The sequence below is a fragment of the Myodes glareolus genome, chromosome 4, assembly GCF_982192425.1.
Source record: "Myodes glareolus chromosome 4, mMyoGla1.1, whole genome shotgun sequence".
In the NCBI taxonomy this organism is placed as follows: Eukaryota; Metazoa; Chordata; class Mammalia; order Rodentia; family Cricetidae; genus Myodes; species Myodes glareolus.
The window spans coordinates 83,611,901-83,633,046 of record NC_142029.1 but is presented as its reverse complement, the minus strand read 5'-3'; the positions used below and the strand labels follow the sequence as shown (position 1 = coordinate 83,633,046).

The 21,146-nt window shown below is 48.0% G+C and overlaps 1 protein-coding gene across 1 annotated transcript; it reads right to left on the bottom strand.

Moving 5' to 3' along the window:
• Positions 1–11,654: 11,654 nt before the first annotated feature.
• Positions 11,655–19,638, bottom strand: Crabp1 (cellular retinoic acid binding protein 1). Its single transcript, XM_048417245.3, has 4 exons — positions 19,472–19,638; positions 18,805–18,983; positions 16,141–16,254; positions 11,655–11,939 (listed from the first exon to the last, which is right to left on the bottom strand). Exons 1-4 carry the CDS (start codon positions 19,539–19,541, stop codon positions 11,889–11,891), a joined length of 414 nt encoding a protein of 137 aa, XP_048273202.1. The 5' UTR covers positions 19,542–19,638; the 3' UTR covers positions 11,655–11,888.
• Between the last annotated feature and the right edge of the window lie 1,508 nt (positions 19,639–21,146).

Genomic DNA, 21,146 nt, shown 5'->3' with positions numbered 1-21,146 from the left:
CTGTGTGGCTCACGTGGGCCACGTGACCAGGCATGGCGCCTACAGAGCCTAGATGATCATGCTCCATGCGTTCCTACTGTACTTTCTTTCTCCTGTCTGCACCTTCTCTTTCTTTTTTCGGAGCTATGAGTCTAACACAGCCATGGATTCATACAGAGCTAGCTAGAACCTTTGTGTTCTCTGGTGCAGCTATTCCTTGGGAGTGGGTGCAGATTCAGATTCCAGGCCATCCCAAACTCAGACAATCAGAATCTTGTACTTTTTGTTCATCTCTTTAGTTTTAAGTTTATTTCTCAGTTTATTTATTTATTATTATTATTATGTGTTACGTGTATGTGCATGATGTGTGTGTGTTGGGGAGGGTGCACCTGCCACGTTGCGCACATGGAGATCAGAGGACAGCTTTCGGGAGTGGATTTTCTACTTCCACTGTGGGTTCTGGGGATCAAACTCGGGTTGTCAGGCTTGTAGAAGAAGCACCTTTACCCCCACCCCCCCGCAGCTGTCTTGCCGTCCTTGGTTTTGCTTTAAAGATGGGATCTTGTTATGTAGCCCACGCTGGTCTCAAACACAAGACAATGCCCTCCCTCTGCCTCCCGAGTCCTGGGATGACAGGTATGCGCTACCACATCTAGCTGGGACCTTCTGGTACTTACTTTATTTAGTTATTGGTACTGGAATTGAACTCAGACTCTCAAACATGCTTAGGCAAGTGTTTTCCTACTGGGTCACACTCCGTCCCAGAAACTCTCACTTTTTAAATTAATTTTTTTTTTAAGTTGTGAAAGCAACATATGCTGGCAACGAATGAATCCTACAATGAGAAGCAGAGTAAAATGAGCCCTCCTCAGAGGTAAGCAGTATGAATGGTTTGCCTGTGGTTTCTAGGGCCTTGGGGTTTCATGGCTCTGGGAAGGGCCAAGCAGATCGTTCTTGTTTTTTGCACTAAACTTGATCATCGCTCTATTTTAAAAAAACTTCATAAAGCGTGGACATCTTCCCATACCAAGCTAAGTGCACCCACCTTCCTCTGTCTGCAGAAACTCCAGAGTATAGCTTGTGGTGGGGACTGAGCCCTTTTCCTGGCAGTGGACCTGGTGGTCCTGGTGCCTCCCATGCAGCCAGCACAGCTTGGCAAGCTTCCTCAGGCACAGATGTGAAACCGGAGGCTCCGGGAGGACTGGGGCAGCCAGAGCTCTCAGAAGCGACCCACACCACCACATCCATTAAGGAAATAAACAAAAAAACAAGTGGGGCCTAATCACAGTTTCTGAGCCCATTCCTGCCCTCAATCTCATCTCACGAAGTCTGAAATTTACATCCTGTCCCCCACTGTCCCAGGGTTTTCACTTGTCATGATGGTTTTGTCTAGGAGTTCATGACTCAATGGGTTTTTCTGTCTGGTTTTTAACCATCTTTTTTTTTTTTTTTTTTTTTTTTTTAAGGCTAGAATCTCCAACTCCCACTTTCCTCAAACGCAGTTGTTCTGGAATCTTGGTTAAATTCCGCTTTACAAGCCACGCCTCCCTCCACTCAGCCTAACCGATGAGTTTTCCTTCCTCCTTTATGGAAACACATGGTAATGTAAAATTGTAACTGTCACCTACTTTTGATTAACTAAAATCTTTCAAGACTGGTAGGTGACTTTCCCAGATAGATAAACTGCCTCACCATCACAAACACAGCATATGGTATTTCCAGAATCTTCCTTAGGATTTTTCTTCATCTACAGAGATCCAATTGTGTTCACACCCACCTCTCCTCTTATCTCAGGAGCTGAACAGTGGCAGGTCTGGTTAGGTCTTGGATGGGAAAATTTTGTCTGGAATTCATACTTTCTTTTGCTACCAAAGATGAGAGCCTTAGTCCCACCACCCATGTGGTACCAGAGGTTTGATTGGAGGGGATCACTGCCCATCAAGTCACATCTTTTATTGAGGCAGTTGTCCTCAGAGATCAGTGTTAAGTTGCAAACAATGTTTCCATGTCTTCTACCTGCCCTTCCTTCCCATACTCCATCCCCGGCCACAAAGAGACTAGTCAAAAACTGCCCAGGCTTTTTTGGAAGAGACCTCAGTGTGGGACAGCTGAATATGGTGTTAGCAACAGTGGAATGCTGCCTGATTTCATCGTGGGCAGGAGAGAACAGGAAAATGGAAGTGTAAAGCCATTCTGCACTCTGCAAACTGTTTCTTTATAATACTTTGTAATATTTTGACTTCTATCTTAAACTCAAAAGCAGGTACCTGGGCACAGTGATGGTACACACCTTTAATCCCAGCACTCAGGATGCAGAGGCAGGTGGATCTCCGTGAGTTCAAGGACTGCCTGGTCTACAGATCAAGTTCTAGGACAGCCAGGGCTACACAAAGAGAAACCCTGTATCGAAAACCAAAACCAACCTATCAAACAAAAGTAGGTACCTTTCAAGGGCTGGGGACGTCACTCAGTTGGCAGAATACATACATAGAATTTATGAAGCTTTTTAAAAATTATTATTGTTAGTAGTAGTATTTTAACCATGTGCCTAGAACCTCAACATATAATATATTATTATTATTATTATTATTATTATTATTATTATTATTATTTTACCGTGTACCTATAATCCCAGCACTGGGGAAGCAAAGGCAGGGAGATCAGAAGTTCAAAGTCATCTTTGGCTATACAGTGATAGCCTGGAATACATAAGGCTCTGTCTCAAACAAACAGCAAATAAATAGGCTAGATGCCTACAATGTTGGCTGCCCCAGTCACTTGGGAGGCTGAGCTGAGGTAGCCCAGGAGTTCAAGGCTAGTCTGGGCAACACAGCAGGGTCACTTGGATAACTTACCATTTTTTTTTTTTTTACCAAAAAAAAGAAGAATGAAGATAAGCTCCCCTCCACTCCCACCCCCACTCCTCCACCCCCCATCCAACCTGAGACTCCTCTTCTGGTTCCTAGATTGTGGCTCCTTTTCTATTTACTTAAAAAAAATTTTTTTTCAAGACAGTCTCTCTGTGTAGCCCTGGCTGTCCTGGAACTCTGTAGACCAGGCTGGCCTCAAACTCAGAGATCCATCTGCCTTTGCCTCCTGAGTGCTGGGACTAAGCACACTGGAGGTATGTATGTATGTATGTACATATGTATATATTATATATGTATGAATTTCTGAGACAAGGTCTTACCTTATAGCCCAGGCTGACCTTAAAGTCACAGCAATCCTGTCTTAGTCTCCTGAGAGCTAGGATTACAGGTGTGGCTACCATGTTAAGCTTTTATTGTTGTTTCTAAAAACCACTGTTTCTTTGGGTTTTTGTTTGTGGTACTCCTTGCCAAAAAATTAACCCAGAACTTGGCTGGGCTTCTAGATATAAATACCAATTTATAATGTGTGTGTGTGTGTGTGTGTGTGTGTGTGTGTGTGTGTGTGTGTGTGTGGTGTTAGGGATTGAAGCTGGTACCTTGTACACGGCAGGTAAACACTCTACCCTTGAGCATTTCTAGACCACAGTGTACCAATTATTTTAAATAATACTTAAGTATGACTTAAACTTATTTAAAGGCATGATTTAAACTGGAGTATTATTTAAACATCAAATCCAGACTGTGAAAACTCTATGCACAACCAACCAGTGTCTCTAAAGAACAGGATGAAACAGAGGTAGGGAAAGATCAAGAGACCAATGGGACATAGCAGATTGTGGGATGTGGTTATTTTCTATCTCAGATTGAATAAGCAGGAAAAACAAGTCATGAGATAATCAAGAAAATGTAAATATTGCTAAGATAGTTGAAGATAGTTGGACTTGCTAATATTAGTAACTTTTAAGGTGCCATGGTAATGTAGCTATCTATTGTCAAGGGAACTGGTAACTTTTAGAGATAGTTACTGGAAGATTATAAGTGAAATCTTAAAATGTCTACAATTTGCTTAAAAATAACCTGGAAAAGAAGAGAGCAGATAAAGCAAGATTGGCCATAATGATGCAGCAGCTGGGTGTGGGCACATGGGGAATCAGATGACTGATCCCTTGTGCATGCTTCAAGTCTTCACTACAGAGTCAGAAGAAATCCCCTTGGCCTTAACGAGCACCTTAAGTGAGGACCAAGGGGCGCTTCCTTCTCCTGGGTCCCATCTGCTCACAGTTGGAGAGGCTTCAAAGAGAAGAGGCTCTGATGCTTCGAGATAAACATGGCTGCCCAGGCCCTCGAAGTCTTTGCAGTCACAGGTGATTTCACATCCATTTTGATTTTTATTTTATCTAGCCCTTTGGGAACTTTATGAATATTAATATTCACCCACCGACATCCCGCATTTCTTTTATCTTAGAGCGCAATTTTCTAGACATTGCATAGATGCAAACGATGTTTTTTTTTTGACAAGATCTGAGAACTTCCCTGACACTAATGGGTAGTTACTGTTAAGTGTGGAGACGGAAGGGAAAAATCCCTGGGGGGTACTCCCAGAGGACAGGTGCCTCTGAAAGGAGTGGGTGGGGACCAGCGTGGGGGAGTGAAGGCTGCATCTGTAGACTTGCTACTCCGCCTTTTTCCTCTGGTAGCATCCTGACTATATGCTATGAAATATTGGCTACCATGGTGATAAAAAGGAACTGAAGAGGAGGAGCTTTTGAAGAATGGTAGGATGCATATGGATAGGGCTGTAACATCTATAAAATATCTTAACATTACTTTTCCCTCTGTCTAGGATGTCTGTCCTAGTTAGCTTCAGCTGTCAGCTTGACACAGCCCAGCTATCTGAGGGAGTCTCAATTGGGAGATTACCCAGACCTGTGGCTGTATGTGAGGAAGTGTCCTGATCGTTGATTGACGTGGGAGGGTCCAGTGCACTGTGGGCAGTGCCATGCCTGGATAGATGGGCCAAGGTTGCATTAAAAAAATAGCTTGCTGAACCAGCAAGCATCCTCCTCCATGGTTTCTGCCCTGACTTCCCTCAGTGATGGATTATGGAAGTGGAATCCAAAACAAACCCTTTCCTCCCCAGGTTACTTTTGGTCGGTGTTTTATTACAGCAATTGTCTAATTGCATGGTGCCAGGAAAGATTCTTGGATATTTTTGAGACATAATCTGGCCATGTAGACCATACTGGCCTGAATTTATGACCCTCAGTAGTGTTGGCCTTATGAGAGTGTGATACCATGCCCACCAATGTTCTCTATGATACAAGGTATGTCAGACAGTCGTGAATGCCTTTAGCTGGAACCACGGAAATTGAAACATCTGAATAACTGGCTTAAGTGACCAGAGCCATCGCCTTTTTTTTTTTAAAGTCACATGGTTGTTCATTTAAAGAGAAGCAGGGGCTATGGCGTCTGTGTCTCTTGTCTGGCACCTCTGGGAGTCTTATGGCCATCTCTTCATGGTTCTAAGATGGTTGCACCAGCTCTCAGCTTCACAACCTTATGGGAGCAAATGACTTCAGGGACAATAAACAACTTAGCTTCTCAGGCTTTCCTCTCTCAGAAAGGAAAGTCCTTCCCGAAGCTGCTCAACAGACTTCCCCTGGGTTCTCGGTGGGCAGAACTGGGTCACAGGGTCAATAGAATCACAGTTCAGGCTGGGAAAATAAGCCATATTTGTAAGTCTCTGCTGAGGTATTGGGGCACAAGACATGGGGGTTGAGAGAGACTTTGGGCCAAGCAGTCCATCAGCTTGGCATTTCCAAGTCGTGCCGCTCCTGAGCAGAGTTTCCTGTACAGCCCACACTTTCCAGTGGGGCTGGGATGCTGCCTGATGGCTTGTGAGCCAGTTTGATGCTGTGTCAACCTGGGGGATGACTCCTGAATTTGGTGTTGCTGTCTGTTTCCCAGGCTCGGTTCCTTTGTGGACATGCAGTCACAAAAGCCTGAATCTCAGAAAATGTCAATGACCCAGGAATTTTTAGCCAACCTAGTGGTGCCATCTGATGTCTGATAACCAGGTAGCCCCTTTTTCCAGCCCTACAGGGTGCGGGGATGGAGGATGGTATAGGACCACACCAGAAATCACAAGCATAAGACAGGGTATGATCATGAGTTCAGTGTGGAGGCCAACAGCAAAAACTTCCACTTCCACAATAGGAGGATAGACAGACAGACACAATGCCCTAGGCTTGTAAAGTCCTGGGGAGCTTTAGAGATTTGTACATAAAGCCAAAAGGGTCTAAACCCTGAACTAATTCTTAAGTTCAAGGCCCATATCTACCTGCCAACCACACCAGGTACAAGTGTTCTTATTTATTATTATTTTGTTGTTGTTAAGATATGGTTTCTCTTGTAATCCTGGCTGTCCTGGAACTCATTCTGTAGACCATACTGGCCTTGAACTCAGAGATCCTGCCTGCCTCTGCCTCCTGAGTGTTGGAATTAAAGGTGTGCGCCACCACCTCCCAACCAATGATCTTTTTTAAAGATTTATTTTTGTTTTGTTTTGGGTTTTGGTTTTTCGAGACAGGGTTTATCTGTAGCTTTGGAACCTTTCCTGGAACAAGCTCTGTAGACCAGGCTGGCCTCAAACTCACGGAGATCCACCTGCCTCTGCCCCCCAAGTGGTAGGATTAAAGACATGCGCCACCATGCCCAGCTAAAGATTTATTTTTATTTTATGTGTATGTGTGTTTGCCTGTGTGTATGCATATGTATGTCAAGCATATTTCCCTGCTCACAGAAGCCAGAAGAGGGCCTTGGATCCCCTGGAAATAGAGTTAACAGACTATTTGAGCTGCCACGTAGATGCTTGGAACTGAACTTGGATCCTCTACAGAGCAGCCAGTGCTCTGAACTCCAGCCCTACCATTGTTATTTTACATAGAGCAAGAAGTCAGGGCTCAAAGTAGTTAAATAATTTACCCAGGGATTTTTAGCCAACCTAGTGGTGCCAACCACAGTTCATGCACTCAGTTCCCAGCTCACTTCCACCCCTTGCCTGTTTAACAGACTCTAATCCGGTTAGAGATACGGTCAGGTGACTAATACCTGGCCGACTACTGTACCCTGTTTGTTCATTAGCTGTGATTGGCACAAAGGTGGTCACATGACCTAAGTCAGCTGTATAAGGAAATCAAGCAGGTGGGTGATGCAGATTGGCAAGAGGAGTGTCCGGGGACTGTGAGTTTGGCTTCTTAAAAATCCCATTTCTGTGGCTCTTTCTGCTTTGTCGAGAACTCCCGTATTGCTCACGAGCCAAGACGTCAGTACGTGACTTCTGGACTGAGAAGTTTTTCCTTTAGAAACACTCAACAGTTTTATGGACTATAATTTTCGTAGTGTGAAATCTCTCATTCAGATCAGGCGTGTTCAGGTGGTATGGCCATAGACCAATCTCTCATTTAAAGTGTCCAACTCAGTGGTTTTTCATGCATAGAATTATGTAACCGTTACCACATTGATTTTTAAACAGGTTTATCATCCCAGGAAGAAGCTAGACCCGTTACCCCCTCTTTTCTCCCCAACAGCTCCAGTCTTAGGCTATCACCTCGTTCTTTACACCTCCGTGGATCTGCCTAATTTAGACATTCCAGTTTAACTGGAGTCCTATAGCACTGGCCCTTCCCGAGCTGCTCCTCACCTCACTCTGTGCAGCCGTGTCATGGCAGAGCAGTTCCTTTTGCTGGGCTTGGCTCTGGCTGGGTTTCTAGCAATTGAAAGTGTGCCCAGAAGTTGAAGTCAAATCTACAAATCTGTTTCTCTATTTTATCTGGTGAAGTCAAATCACGGAGGGTTTTAAGAGTCTGACCTTCCTGCTATAGACCCTGGAGACTGCTGAGCAAGAGAGAGGCAAGTTGGGGGTGAATTTAGAGCAATGTTTAGCGAGATTATTCTCACAACAGTATTTTTATTTAGATTAAAACATCTTGTGGGTGGGCTCAATGGGTGATGGTGCCTGCTGTGCAAGCCTGGCGACCTGTGTTCGATCTTTGGAACCCATGAAAGGGTGGAAGGAGAGAACCGACCCCTGAAAGTTGTCCTCAGACCTCCAAATGGCATTCATGCTTCCCCAACAATAATAAAGATTTAATCTTGTGTCTTGTAGTGGTTTGAATGAGAATGGCTGTCATAGGCTCGGATGTTTGAATATTTTATCTTTAGTTGGTGGAACTATTTAGGAAGGATTAGGAGGTGTACTGTTTTTCTGCTGGCTTATTGGCCGCACCTACTGACAGTTTAACTACCCTCTATGCCCCTCGTCTCTCAGTCAGCACCCTGCCATTCAGACCATGACCTAGCAGGATTTCCAGTTATGCAGGCACAAGCTTGGCTACAACTTCCAAATATAGGTTCTAATTAAGTTTCATTGTTCTATTTACCAAAAAAGACTCAGGAGTCAGATGTTGAAGTGAAAACCTGCTAGATCAGAGACGCCGAGAAGCAACCCGGCGACCTTCCTTTATGGCTGTAGACCCATCAAGAGAACCATCTCTCAACCTTTCAAACCAATAAGATGACCAATCTCTAAGTCCCTCCCTACTTCTTCCTGTGCATCTCTCTATCCATATTCGTGGTTCCTCCATATTTTCCATGGCTAATTCTTGTCAACTAGTCACTGGCTCCACCCCTTGAACCAAGGTTAATTTTATTAACACAGTCTCGGGGTTTCACAATGCCATCAAATATCAAATATCCGGAGACAGGTATGTCACTGGGGATGGGTTTTGTGATGTCAAGACCGGTGTCATTCCTTTCTGCCTCTCTGCCGCCTGTTTGCCATTTGAGAGATGGGAGCATTCAGCTGTTCCTGCCTTTGCTCTAGCATTGTGGACTCTAACCCCCTGAAAACATAAGCCCAATTAAACACTTTATTTTTATAAGTTGCCTTGGTCATGGTGTTCTATCATAGCAATAGAAGATACACATAACTGTTATATATCATATGCAGTTCATTTACACCATCTGTGACAATCTCAAAAAAAGAAAAGAATAGAACAGAAATCTTGGTTTCTGTTTCCATAAGAGAGGAGACTACTGGAGAAATACAACATCCTTGGTGTGCATCCCTATAGGACATACCTAATAAGAGACGTTCCATGAGGTAAGAGAAACATTGTACCTTTGTCTGGAAAATGTAAAATCAATTATGTTGTAAAACCAATACTATTCAAGAGACACAGCCTATGGCATGTACTCTGTGTGACCTACTGGTGCTGTTACCTCATCTTGTCATTCCAATGTCCCTACCCATGCCTGCTGGCTGTCAAGCCACTGAAGGCTACAATCTCCTTCACTCTGCTGCTTTCTTCATCCCCCGTGGAGGTTAATCTGAAGGAAGCATGTGCTCCACGTGACATTTGTAAAAGACCATGATGGAAGCAGCCTTATTTCCAGGGTGAGGAATAGGTGGGCCTTTCCGACCTTTCTGCAGCCAGTCCAGCCCTTACAGAGCAAATCCAGGTGTATAGGAGACAGTGAAGAAGCAGGAACCAGGAAGAGGAAGAGGCCAATGTCTGAGACCTTGCTCTGCCCATCCACATTAGCCATGAGCTGTTGGTACCCAGTGGGCAGAATCCTCAAAGCAGTCAAGCACACAAGATTCCTTGTCTCTTGTGTGGCCAGCTCATCCCCACTTAGGAGAGTGTGCTTTCTATCCATTGCATGTCAATCTGGGACCTCTCCATCTTCAAGAGTCTCCCTAGCTCTCCCCTCAAAAGCCCCAGAACGGCCCCCACAGCACTCAGCTCCATGCTTTAGGGCACTGGGTGTGGACTTGGCCAGGGTCAGAGAAGACAGGTTAGCAGATCGGAGGTGATGGCACGCTGCCTGTATTCTCTGGCCCCAGGGGCACTGGAGTAAGCAGGAAGGGAAGTTGTTTGTATTAGGGACCTTAGGAGGCTCTGGACACAAGTATGGGCACTTTAGGGCCCCAGAGACAGAGTGTTGCCCAGTGTCGGGGCGCTGACCTGGACAGCACCCAGTCCCACTTGTCACAGCGCCTGATGGCATCGAGGTCATATGGAAGGATGATTTAGGGAAAGCCACAAATGGCTTCACAGGAGAGACCCGAGTGGGCTCAGGATGGCTTTGCGTATAGGTGTCATGGCTTTTGGAGCATAGTCTTACAAGAACAAGGCAGGACTCTGGGCTGGGGAGGTGTGAGGGTTCCTGTAAATGTGTCCCCATTCACACACATGGTCCCCCCTGAGCCTTAGGCATCTGCCCCAGCACAGTGTGAACTCCTGAGGATCTTCTGGTCTTTTCCAGGCCTCACTACTCTGACCCAGCCCTTGCTGAGAGCCCATGGGCTTTGGATGGGAAGAGAAGTATACCAGGCAGATGAGCACAGGGGCAAGGATGGGGTCTGGGGAAGGCAAGGAAGCCTCTGAGCCAGCAGGGATGTAGGCCCAGGGATGCCAGCTACCGAGCCAGCCACTGGCCTGCAGGGATGTAGGCCCAGGGATGCCAGCTACCGAGCCAGCCACTGGCCTGCAGGGATGTAGGCCCAGGGATGCCAGCTACCGAGCCAGCCACTGGCCTGCAGGGATGTAGGCCCAGGGATGCCAGCTGCCGAGCCAGCCACTGGCCTGCGGGGATGTAGGCCCAGGGGTGCCAGGTTTCCCAGTCTCCTCTCTTGAGAAAACAGAAACCCAGATTTCTTTTCTTTTTCTTTTCTTCTCTATTTTAAAAGACTGTCTTATGTGTCTACTCCAGGCTGGCCTCCAAATTTGCTGTGTTGCTGAGGATGACTTTTAGCTTCTGACCTTCTTGTCCCACCTTCTCAGTACTGACATCACAGGCATTTCCCATGGTGCCCAGTTTATACTGCACTGGGGATCAAACCCAGGGCTCCACACATGCTAGGCAAGCAGTCTATCAACTGAGCTACTTACCCAGTCCCCAGGCCCAGGTTTTTAAGCTGAAATGTACTTATTTTCGAATGTAAAATATTGGCAAGTGTGAAGTTATTGTCTGTATTTGCCTGCTGAGCTCCACTGTCTGCTCGACTGTGGCCTGGGAAGGAGTATCTCTAAGTAAGATCCTCTCCCTGGCCCCGACCACTCATCCAGTTGCATTGGACAATGGACAAAATGAATAGGATCGGGCAGCGAGGTCAGGATTCTTACTCCATGTTCAAAGTCAGGTCTTCTACTGCCCCAGAGTCTGTCTATGTCATCCTGACTGTCCTGGAACCACTCCGGAGACCAAACTGTCCTCAGAACTCACAGGGATCCTCCTGCATCAGCCCTCAGAGTGCTGAAATGATAGACAGATGCCCCCACCACACCTGACTTTTGTCCATGTGTTTTGGACAGTAACTGTGTTCTCTGTAGCCCCACCGCTCCTGCAGAACCCCTCCCCCAGGCTGCAACTCTCTGAGGTGTGTTAGCCTCTCTTCCCTCTGAATCCAGGTTTAGGAATAGTGAGTCTCCCTCCACTGTTAGTCTCTGAGAGCCTCATCTTCCTTTGCTCGTTCTCCTCATCCTGGCTCTATAGATGCCCATGTTGGCCGTACCTTCCTTACATGCTCACCTAAGAAAGCCCTTGGATTGGGCCTATTTTCCTACTAGGAGCTACCATTCATGACCAGTTTAGCTTGGGCCTGCTGATGGATGCCCAGTGCACGATAGCTAGGCGGGCAGGCCAAAGCTGGAAACACGACACAGGCCCACACGGTGCTGCTTTAGCCCCCACGCTGCAACAGAAGCAGCGCCCCCTCAAAAGAAAAGAAGAGCCTTGAGATGCGTCCAACCAGTTTAATGACTGGTACAACCATGCAAGTACCAAACCAGGGATGCACAGGCAACAGGGGCCTGAGGGCAGGGCACTACAGCAGTGTCATAGGGAAAACGGGGTTGCCTAATGTTTACGGGGAGGGGTGTGTAGGAGGAAAGACCCACTGGCTGTGCAGGCCGATGACACAGTCCTCAGGGGAACTCGCATCCTGTCGTGAAAGCAGGAACAAGCCAGCCACCTTTACTCCCGGACATAAATTCTTGTGCACACCACATCATCGGCGCCAAATGTCTGCCCGGAGAAGAAAAGGAAAACCGATCAGTACAGATGCCTGTGTGAAAATGTTTAAAACACATCACCGAGACGACAGACTGCCCCATTTACAACTCCCCATATCAGCCTTCAAGCTTCCTGAGCTGTGTGCTCAAGCTGAATGCTCAGGGCAGAGAGCAGGCATTCTCCCCTGAGCAAGCTCCTGCCCAGCAAAGCAGCAATAGGGCACGGACGAACTAGGTTCTCCTTTGCTTCCAGCACCTGCGGATGCTGACATAAGATACACACATTTCCTGGCTCTAGTTTAGAAATGGGACTGGAAGGAGATGGGCGTCATATCAGGTATTTCTGAAAGGCTTCTGTGTCCCTTCAAGTGACTGCGAGAGAGTGAGGGGCTTGAGCAGCCAGAGCCGGATGGAACTGTGGTTTGGAGATAAGGAGGAACTGCCTTCTGGGAAGCAGTCATCGAGCCTGGGAAATGACAGCCCGATGTAAGGATAGCCAGTCTTCCGTATACATGGGTTCTACACCCTCACAGTCAACCAAGCACAGATTAAGAATATTAGCTTAAAATCTGCATGCATCCTAAAGGTAGCCAGCTTTTTCTTACATGCTATTATTCCCTAGACAATACAGTATGACACATTCGCATGGATTCATATAGTATCGGGTATTATAAATATGGAACGGTTGTAAACTAGGAATGAAGCGGGAGGCAGTATGTAAGCCAAAGGCTACACCCTTTTATTAGGGAACTTGAATCTTGGTGTCAGCGGGGGTCCTGTAACAAATCCCTTGTGGATGTGGAGGTAGAGCTATAATACAGCACCTCCAAACTAAAACATCAGTCTCAGATACAAGAACATAGCACCGGCCTTCTGATCTAACTCTGCAACCCACAGCTGGGCCAGACTCTCCCTCTCTTGGCCTGCTCAGGGCGGGCAAACAGTGTGTTGAGAGGCAGGGTGACTTTAAACAAGACGGGTCTGAAGGTGCTTTCCAGCTAGGATTCTCTGACTCTTTGTTGGTTACAGGGAGGCTATAAATCCTTCCACGGACGGAAAGGGACATTTTTCTTCTGGTTCCTGAAGTGGTAGCATCTGTATAAGGAAGCTGTCTCAAATCCCCACAAACTGCCAATTACTCACAGGCCTGCTCTCCTGGGATTCTCACAGTCAGAACAGGGAAAGCAAAGGGTGTGCAAAACACAAGGACAAAAAGGGCCGCAAAGATGGCTCAGTAGTTCAGAGCAGTGGCTGCTCTTGCAGACCAGGGTTTTGAGTGCCAGCGCCCACGTGGTGACCACAAGAGTCTGCAACTCCAGTTCCAGGGGATCCAACACCCTCCTTTGGCCTTCATGGGCACCAGCATACATGTGGTACAAAGAAATACATGAAGGCATACACCACGCCATAAAATAAAAATTAAAACGAACACACAAAAAGCAAAGATAAACCCTCCTGAGTTGGCAGCCTTGATGAGAGCATAAGTGTGTGTTGATCTGTTGCAGGCCCTTACCTTCTGGGTTCCTCAGATACTGGCAATTCAAGAGAAGCTAAAGATACTGCACTGTTTAATTACCTCGAGGTCTTCAGAGTCTTTTTAAAAATCTGTATATCTATCTTTCCATGCTGGGGATAGAGCCCAGGGTCTTACCCACACTAGGCAAGTGTCTTATCAGTCCCATTGTTTGATTTTAGTCAATATAAGAATGGGATGTATTTCAGATTCGTACCCTTGGAGCCCTTAGTGACCAGATGCTCTCAAGATATTTGCTAAGGCATCACCCGCTTCCAAGAAATGGTTCTTGCATATAGTGAGTATTAAGGAGGTCCTGACAAGACGGGCAGTTGAAGGGCTTTGTGTCTGCACATTAGTGAGGAATGCAGATGATTTTATGTCCTGGACATGTGTTGGGATGGGGTAAAGTTCCCATCGTGAGTCTGCTTTTAGATGTTGCATCCCAAGAACTATGCTGATTTCCCAGAATTCCTTGAGCTCCATAGCCACACAGGCCTTTGGAGCTCACCCAGGCAAAAAAAGAAAAAGAGAAAAAAGAGGAAAATAGCTTCATGACAGGGGAAGAAATCCTCACATTTCTAACTCCAATTGAAAATCCCTTTCCAGCCTCCCATTGCATACATTTATGCTTAGAGGTTCCAGAAAGAAACTCTATAGAGTATTCCGGAGCAGTGTGGGGGAGTATGCTCAGTTTTCAAAGGAAGACAATTTACAGCCCGTGGCAATGTACTGTTGGCTCTAGGGACACTTATTTCAACTAAACTAGAGTTACTTACCTCTCCTTACATGAAGATTACATCTCCCAACGTTTTAGATTTATTAACGATAATAACCCTTGAAACAAAAGCCCACATTTCACATCCCAAATGCCAAGGATTAATGCTCCCTTTGAGGCTTGTATATATGTTTTCCGAGCCAGGGAAGGATGCCTAGGAGGGGCTGCAGTGTGGGGGTAGTAAGGGACGAAATGTGGCGGAATTCTTCACCGATATTTAGTCTGTGACTCTGGCTGCTCAGTATTACAGAGGTTACCAAAATTCCACTTTTTCAGCATAAACTGATCGATCCTACTTAATCCTCAGCTAGGTTCAAGAACTCTAACATCATCCCTCCTTGTGGCCTCTGATCCCCAAAAACTACATGTGTCTGTCTCCCTAGATTTCCAAGTCTCAGCCTCAGATTGCTCTCTGGGTCCATGAAGTGGCCCTCTGCTGAAAACATTAGCCAGGTTGCAAATTAAACCTGCCCCTTTTGTCCACAAAAGGAGGAGAACTAGTTAAATCATCCTAGCAAGGGCCAAGAAGAGAGGAAGGGGGAGAGATCAAACAGTCTCAAAGTAACAGGCAGCTCAATTCAGGGTCTTCTTGCAGGCTAAACATGTAATTTTAGGGCTGAAAGGAATCTCAGGGGCCGAAGCTCAATCTCATTTTACAGCTGGAGGATGGGGCTTGGGAAGGACAAAGAAGGTCCAAGCCAAAGTCATACAGGACCTCTCTCCCCAGCAAACTCTTCAGAGTTCAGTATCTAGGCAATGGGTCAGGAAGCCAACAGTGGTAATGCTAAGGACTGCCTATTCGGGGAACAAAGACACAGGCTCCTGGTCACTCACAAGGGCTCTTCCTTTCTGCCCTGGGGTGGGAGGTAGCAGTCAGTTCTGAAACAGGGAGAGAGGGAAAGTAAGTGGGGCTTGTCTGTCCTCTCAGCCTCCCCAGTTTCCTCGGCATAAAACTGGGAAGGTGTGAATAAGTTGAACCATTTGTTTTTCTTCTAGAGATAGGGTCTTGCTCTATAGCCCCCATCGGGTGTGAAACTCACCATCCTCCTGACTCAGCCTTCAGGATGTTACACTACAGGAGAGGATTAGATACAAACTTGGCCTCACTAGGTAGGTTGTGCTTGGCTGTGGATATTTAAAATGTTTCAGTCTAGTCCAGGCATGGTGGTGCACACCTTTAATCCCAGCACTCAGAAGGTGGAGGCAGGGATTAAGTTCTCTGAGTTTGAGGCCAGCCTGGTCTACAGAGAGAGTTCCAGGACTGCCAAGGCTACACAGAGAAACCCTGCCTCAAAAATAACAACACAAAACAAGAATACCAAAAACAAACAAAAAGGTTTCCATCTTCATAGTTTCAGACAGTGCCCCCTTCCTCTAGCCCTGGAGAGTCCACCCTTCCACAGCAATGTGGTAAACATTTCCCAAATTAGCATTTCTTCCCTGGCTCCTGGGGGCCCCAGGAGCTTAAGTGAGGGGTAAAAATACTCTCTATGGCACTGAATGCTGATGTTATAAACAAACAAACAAAAAACTGGGAAAACTTTTCTCTACTAGCAAAATGGGTCACGAGAAGGTGCGAATCTTGTCATGTATAAGCTGAGGAATCACACAGAGCCCCAGCATTCCAAGCCAAGAGAGGAGACTGGGTACCACTCACCACTGGGGCTCACATAGAATGGTTTGGACAAAGGTCTGGCCCTCTAGCCGGTCTGATATGATCCTGCCCTCCCAGCCATGCCCCTCTCCCCTGCAACCACTTAACAGTGATTTCCTCTGCTCTAAGCGGTCAGCCCAAGCTTTCTGTTCAAATTTTAACCTGGGGCAAATGACTTTCTCCACAGGGGAGCATGAGGACAGTGCACGGCCCACGTCTGGGGGTCACTGGGGAGCCCTGGGGTTGTCTCAGACTCAAAGGGCCCTTACCAGGATCAGCTCATCGTTGGCCAGCTCTCGGGTCCAGTAGGTTTTGGGGCCATTCCCCTCAAGAAGAGTCTGTGTGCAGTGAATCTTGTTCTCGTTCTCCCAAGTGGGCAAACTCTGCAGGGCAGGAAAACCATTAGTGATATTAATTATGGTCTCGGCAGCAGGGTGGGGAGAACACAAAGAACCCGGGAGAATAATTGTCAGGCAGAAAAGCAACACATGGTCCTTGTCAGCAGGGCACAGCATCCTCTCTGCTGAGCCACAGAGAATGCAAACCCAGAGTGCTGGTCGCGGATTTTATGGAGTATAAATATACCTTTATATCACACACACACAGACACACACACACACACACACACACACACACACACACACACACACAAACAGACTCACTGGAGCAGCAAAGCCTTAGACATGCTTTGCTGTCTAGGAATAAAATTCAGAGCACGCGATGATTCACTCACACCAACACAGAGACCCTCTCCCAACAATCTGGACTTTAAAACACCTTCATGTCAGGGTCACAAAATGTTAAAACCATTGAGCCGTCACCGTATTTGCAGCTCCGCCAGTGGCAGGCAGATGAGAAGGTGGGTCCGTGCCCAGATTCTGAACTAACACCGCTCTTTCTCTGCATTCCTCACCAGATGTAGCACACAGCCTGCTCTAAAAAACCTACATCTGTCTCTGGGGATAAAAAGCTTCCACTGTCCAGGCTGCATCCGTCTACAAATATTTTAAAAAATCAAATCAACTTGAAGGTTTTTCAGGGGGTTGGAAGTGGACAGACAAAAGGGGGAGTCCCTGTAGTTTCTCCGTGTCTATATACAGCAAAGTGAGGTGCAGCCGGGCTGGGAGGTGCTGAATGTGCACACAACCACCTTTTAACCAACACATGGGACTCCTTCATTAGGCAAAAGATGGGGGAAGGGACAGGGAACTCCTAAGCCCTGCTCTCTCCAGGGTGTTACATGATTCTTTTGTTGTTCTTAAATCAGAATTGCCCTCGCTGGCAATGGCCAGAGTTAGATGTCTCCAAATTGAGCCCTACTTACTGCTAAGCCAGCTTCCCCACCAGGTGCCCCTTTCTCCTCCACTCTGAGTACTCTAAGTTTTTTCCTTCCTGTGATGCTGAGGATTGAACCCAGGGCCTGCTACATGCTAGGCACATGCTCTAACACAGCTATATTCCAAGACATGTCCTTTTTATTCCCCTCTCCCCCAAACAATGTGGTGACTTGAACCTCAAGTCACACTAGCTTCAAGCAGGAATCAATGCTGATAGGCAAAGACTGCCCCATGACTGAGCCTACTACTTGGGGCTGTGTCTCTCTGTCCTTCCAAACATGGTAACTAGAATCACAATTGGAACAGACGGGTATGGGCTCAGGAAAGAAGAAAGAAATAATTTCCCATTCTTTAGAATGTTGCTACAATACAACACCCCCCCCACACACACACACACACTTCGTAGGCCTCACTGGTCCTGAGCTCACAAGAGATCTGCCTGCCTCTGTCCTCGGAGTATGGGGATTAAGGGCATGGGCTACAGTACTTGACCTCATTTGCAAAATTTTTTAGAACGTTGGAAAAGCTGGGTATAGTGGTTCACTTTGTGATCCCAGCACTTGGCAGAAACAGGAGAGCTGAGGCAAGCGGATCCAGCTTGGGCTATGGTGAGCGAGATCCTGTCTCAAACAAATAACCAAACAAGAAACAAATACACAAAACAACAACCACCAAGCCCTACAGTGGAGAAAGGGGGACGTCCTGTTTAAATGAGCTAGCAAGGCCAGCCTTACCCTCAGTGCGAGGCTCTCACAGCGATGGAGAGTCATTTGCTCCAGACCACTCACCCATCCTTTGGCTCATGTTTCAGAAATAAAAAAAAACAAAAACAAACAAACAAACAAAACGTCTTTTGCCTTTTGGATATAGTGGTGGTGGAAGCCTGTGATCCCAGCACTCCAGAGGGTGAGGCTGGAAAACCCTGAGTTTGAGGTCACCAAGTCTACATACCGAGAGTTCCAGGCTAGCCTAGCCAGGGCTTTATAGCAAGCCTTGTCTTCTCAAACATCAATCTCAATCTCTCCCCAGTCCCCCTCTCTCCTTCTCTTCCCGGCTCCCCCTAACCACCTCTTTCTGCCTCTCACCCTTGAGGACTTAGAAAGGACATTTAGTACATTTTCTCAGCTAGAACCTGCGTTGCTTTTACTTTCGGAAGAATTTCACCATTCCCTTCAAGACCTCGGTTGAACACGGAAGGGCAGAAAGGAGTGGCTGGCGATCCGGACTGTGCAACAGCATCCAAACCGTTCCCCTACGGTCTAGGGACCCAGGGGATGGGACCCTAGATCAGCCACCCCACCTACCACAGGTAACTCAGCAGCTGAGCAGGACAAGAGGCAACAAGAGCTAGCGCTGAAGGCGCCGCTAGTGAGGCACTAACCACAGCCACCCAGAGTGCGCGCTTTAAGCGCGCCTATTTATTTGCGCACGGGGGGATGGTATAGAGAGGGAACAGGAGTAGGGCTTTCTCCTGAGCCCAGGACCAGTAGGGCACACAAACCTCCCGTGACACACCCTGCAACGAAAGCGCCCGCTACAGCGGGCTAAGGGTTGGAAGGGGTACCCGGGAAGGAGGTGCGGTCTCTGCGGCCTCACCCTGCACTTGCGTCCGTCCACTGTTTCCTCCTCGAAGCCCTCTCCGACCTTGAAGTTGATCTCCGTGGTGCGCACCGTGGTGGACGTCTTGATGTAGAACTGATCCCCGTCCTGGCGGATCTCCACGTGCGGCTTGGACGCAGCCGCCACTGCCACCTTCCTCAGCATGGCGTTCACACCTGCGCGAGGAAGCTCGGGTCTTGGGTCCTTACCCCTGGCTCCCCAGACCTATTTGGCACTGCCCAAATCCTCTGACTTTAGACAGGGCTCTTAAATTAGTTCCACTTGTCTCTATCCTCGCCTGGGCTTTCAAGAAGAGAAACTGAGGTTCAGAGATGGCAAGTGGCTTTCCTAAGCTACCCAGTGCTTTCATGGCGAGATCTGGTCTCAAACAGTCCCCAGTTTAAAGTTCCTGCTCCTCATTGTGGTCTAGCACGAGATAAAGATGCAACCGTCGAGAAAAGCGCCAAATGTCCAGCAAACGTTAGCTGAACCGGTTGGTTCCGGAGCCAACGCTCCTCTGCGATTCGGGGACGCTGAGGAAACTGTGATTTATTAACCCACAGACCCCCCTCCTGCCCGAACCTTCCCGGACCACCCTCTTTGGGACAGGGGTACCTCGCGGAAGCTTTCTAGCAGACCGGGCACGCCCTCCGCACCAGCTTACCCAGCGCCTTGAGGAGTTCGTCGAAATTCTCGCTGCTGCGCATCTTCCAGGTACCGGCGAAGTTGGGCATGGTGGCTGTGGCGGGGGCAACGGCGCGAAGGCAGCGGCGGGCACGGACCTCTGCTGCGGAGCTGCAACACACGGCGCTGCAGGGAGAGACTGGCGTTCTGCGCCCAGCCGCACGCGCCTTGAGTCACTAGGGTAGCGCCCCCCCCCCGCGCCCTTCTGGGGCCCCGCCCTCAGGTCCCGCCCCTGCCCTGCGCGCGGGAGCGGGGAGGGGTGGCCCACGAAGGGTGAGCACGACTCCCCGCCCTATGGTGCCCCTCATCATTCATTTCGCATATTTCCAGCCGCCGGTAACGCAGCTAGGAACCCGTTCTCCCCGGGTGCCTCCTCCGCCACGCCGCCCACATCCTGTTTTAAAATGGGTGGTGGGAGAGGGTTAATGAAGCCAGGTCGTCCTGGAGGAGATATGTGAAGCTAGCTAGGTAGTGGCGTTTCAGGGATCATGACATCATTTCTCTACTTTTGGCTATGTTTGCAAATGCCCTTTCTGTGAGGTTGCGGTAAATGGTAAGGCCATCGGGATGGGATCCACTTTCTTCCCACCCAGCGGTACTTTCTGGCTGCCACTAGTCGGTCGGTGGGGTCCCCTCTGCTCTGACTTTTGAGTTAGCACATACTCTGAGGGCCAATTAGAACGAGTGGCGGGAAAGGCCCAACCCCCACCCCCTGCCAGTCGTGGACGCACTGAACTCGGGCTAGCGACCAAGGCTCGCGGGTCTTCTGCTTAAGACAGAAGTCCAGGCCTGCATGGTCCCTTTGTTGTTGGCTTAAGACTGGCAACTGTCTTCAGACTGGTAACTGTCGAAGAGATTGAACAAGCAAAATGCAGGGACACGCAGCCGGGTTTTTTTCCGCCTAAAATTGCAGGGTTTCCGCTCTGCAGGCCAACTGGGAAGGCCTGGTGAGGAAGCCTAGCTCCTGCCTTTGCTTTGCCAGGAGCAGATCTGAAAAGGAAGACCTGGCTCCAGAGTCTCCACTGAGGGGAGTCCACACACTTCATCGGTGCCTTTCCGGCTTTTCCTTCATACCTCAAAATTTCATTGCAACCTCTTTCTCCTTCCACTGTTTCACCATTGATACACCTCAGCCAAAATGTCCAGGTCAGCACCTTAGAACTAACTGCACACGGCCCCATCTCAGCCTTTTGACCGTGGTGTGCTCTCTCCCTGAAGTTCATTTTCTCTCCTTGGTGTGCGTGGATGCGGGGAAGTTCTTCTATTCATCAAAGCGCTGTTGTCATGCGTATCTGTGTAAAATTGTTTCCTAACCAGATCGCTTTTCTCTGAACACACAGGATCCTTTGGGACCTGCTCTTAGTCCTGTCTTGACTGCTGAGCATTGACCATTTAGATCATGGTGATCAGCACTGATCAATGCATCCTCATTTCCTCAGGCTCAGCCAGGTGGGGCTCACATGTGAATCAATTTTCAGAGATGCAAATGTCCCACGGCCTCGAGGAGCTGTGGGGGTGAGCTTGCCCCAAAGATCTGGAGGTGATGAGCACTGCGTGCGCACTGAAGAGGGGCCCTGCACTTCTGAATGTGGCTGAGACTGGTCTGCCCAGGGACCCCGAGAGGCCATCTAAGACAGCTGAGGACATGAGGGGCC

Coding starts and splice junctions, on each gene's coding strand:
- Crabp1 (XM_048417245.3), bottom strand. CDS start 19,541: ATGCCCAACTTCGCCGGTACCTGGAAGATGCGCAGCAGCGAGAATTTC. Junction 16,255..18,804: donor TGGACGGACGCAAGTGCAGG/GTGAGGCCGCAG, acceptor CCTGCCCTGCAG/AGTTTGCCCACTTGGGAGAA. Junction 11,940..16,140: donor CCAACGATGAGCTGATCCTG/GTAAGGGCCCTT, acceptor TTCTCCGGGCAG/ACATTTGGCGCCGATGATGT.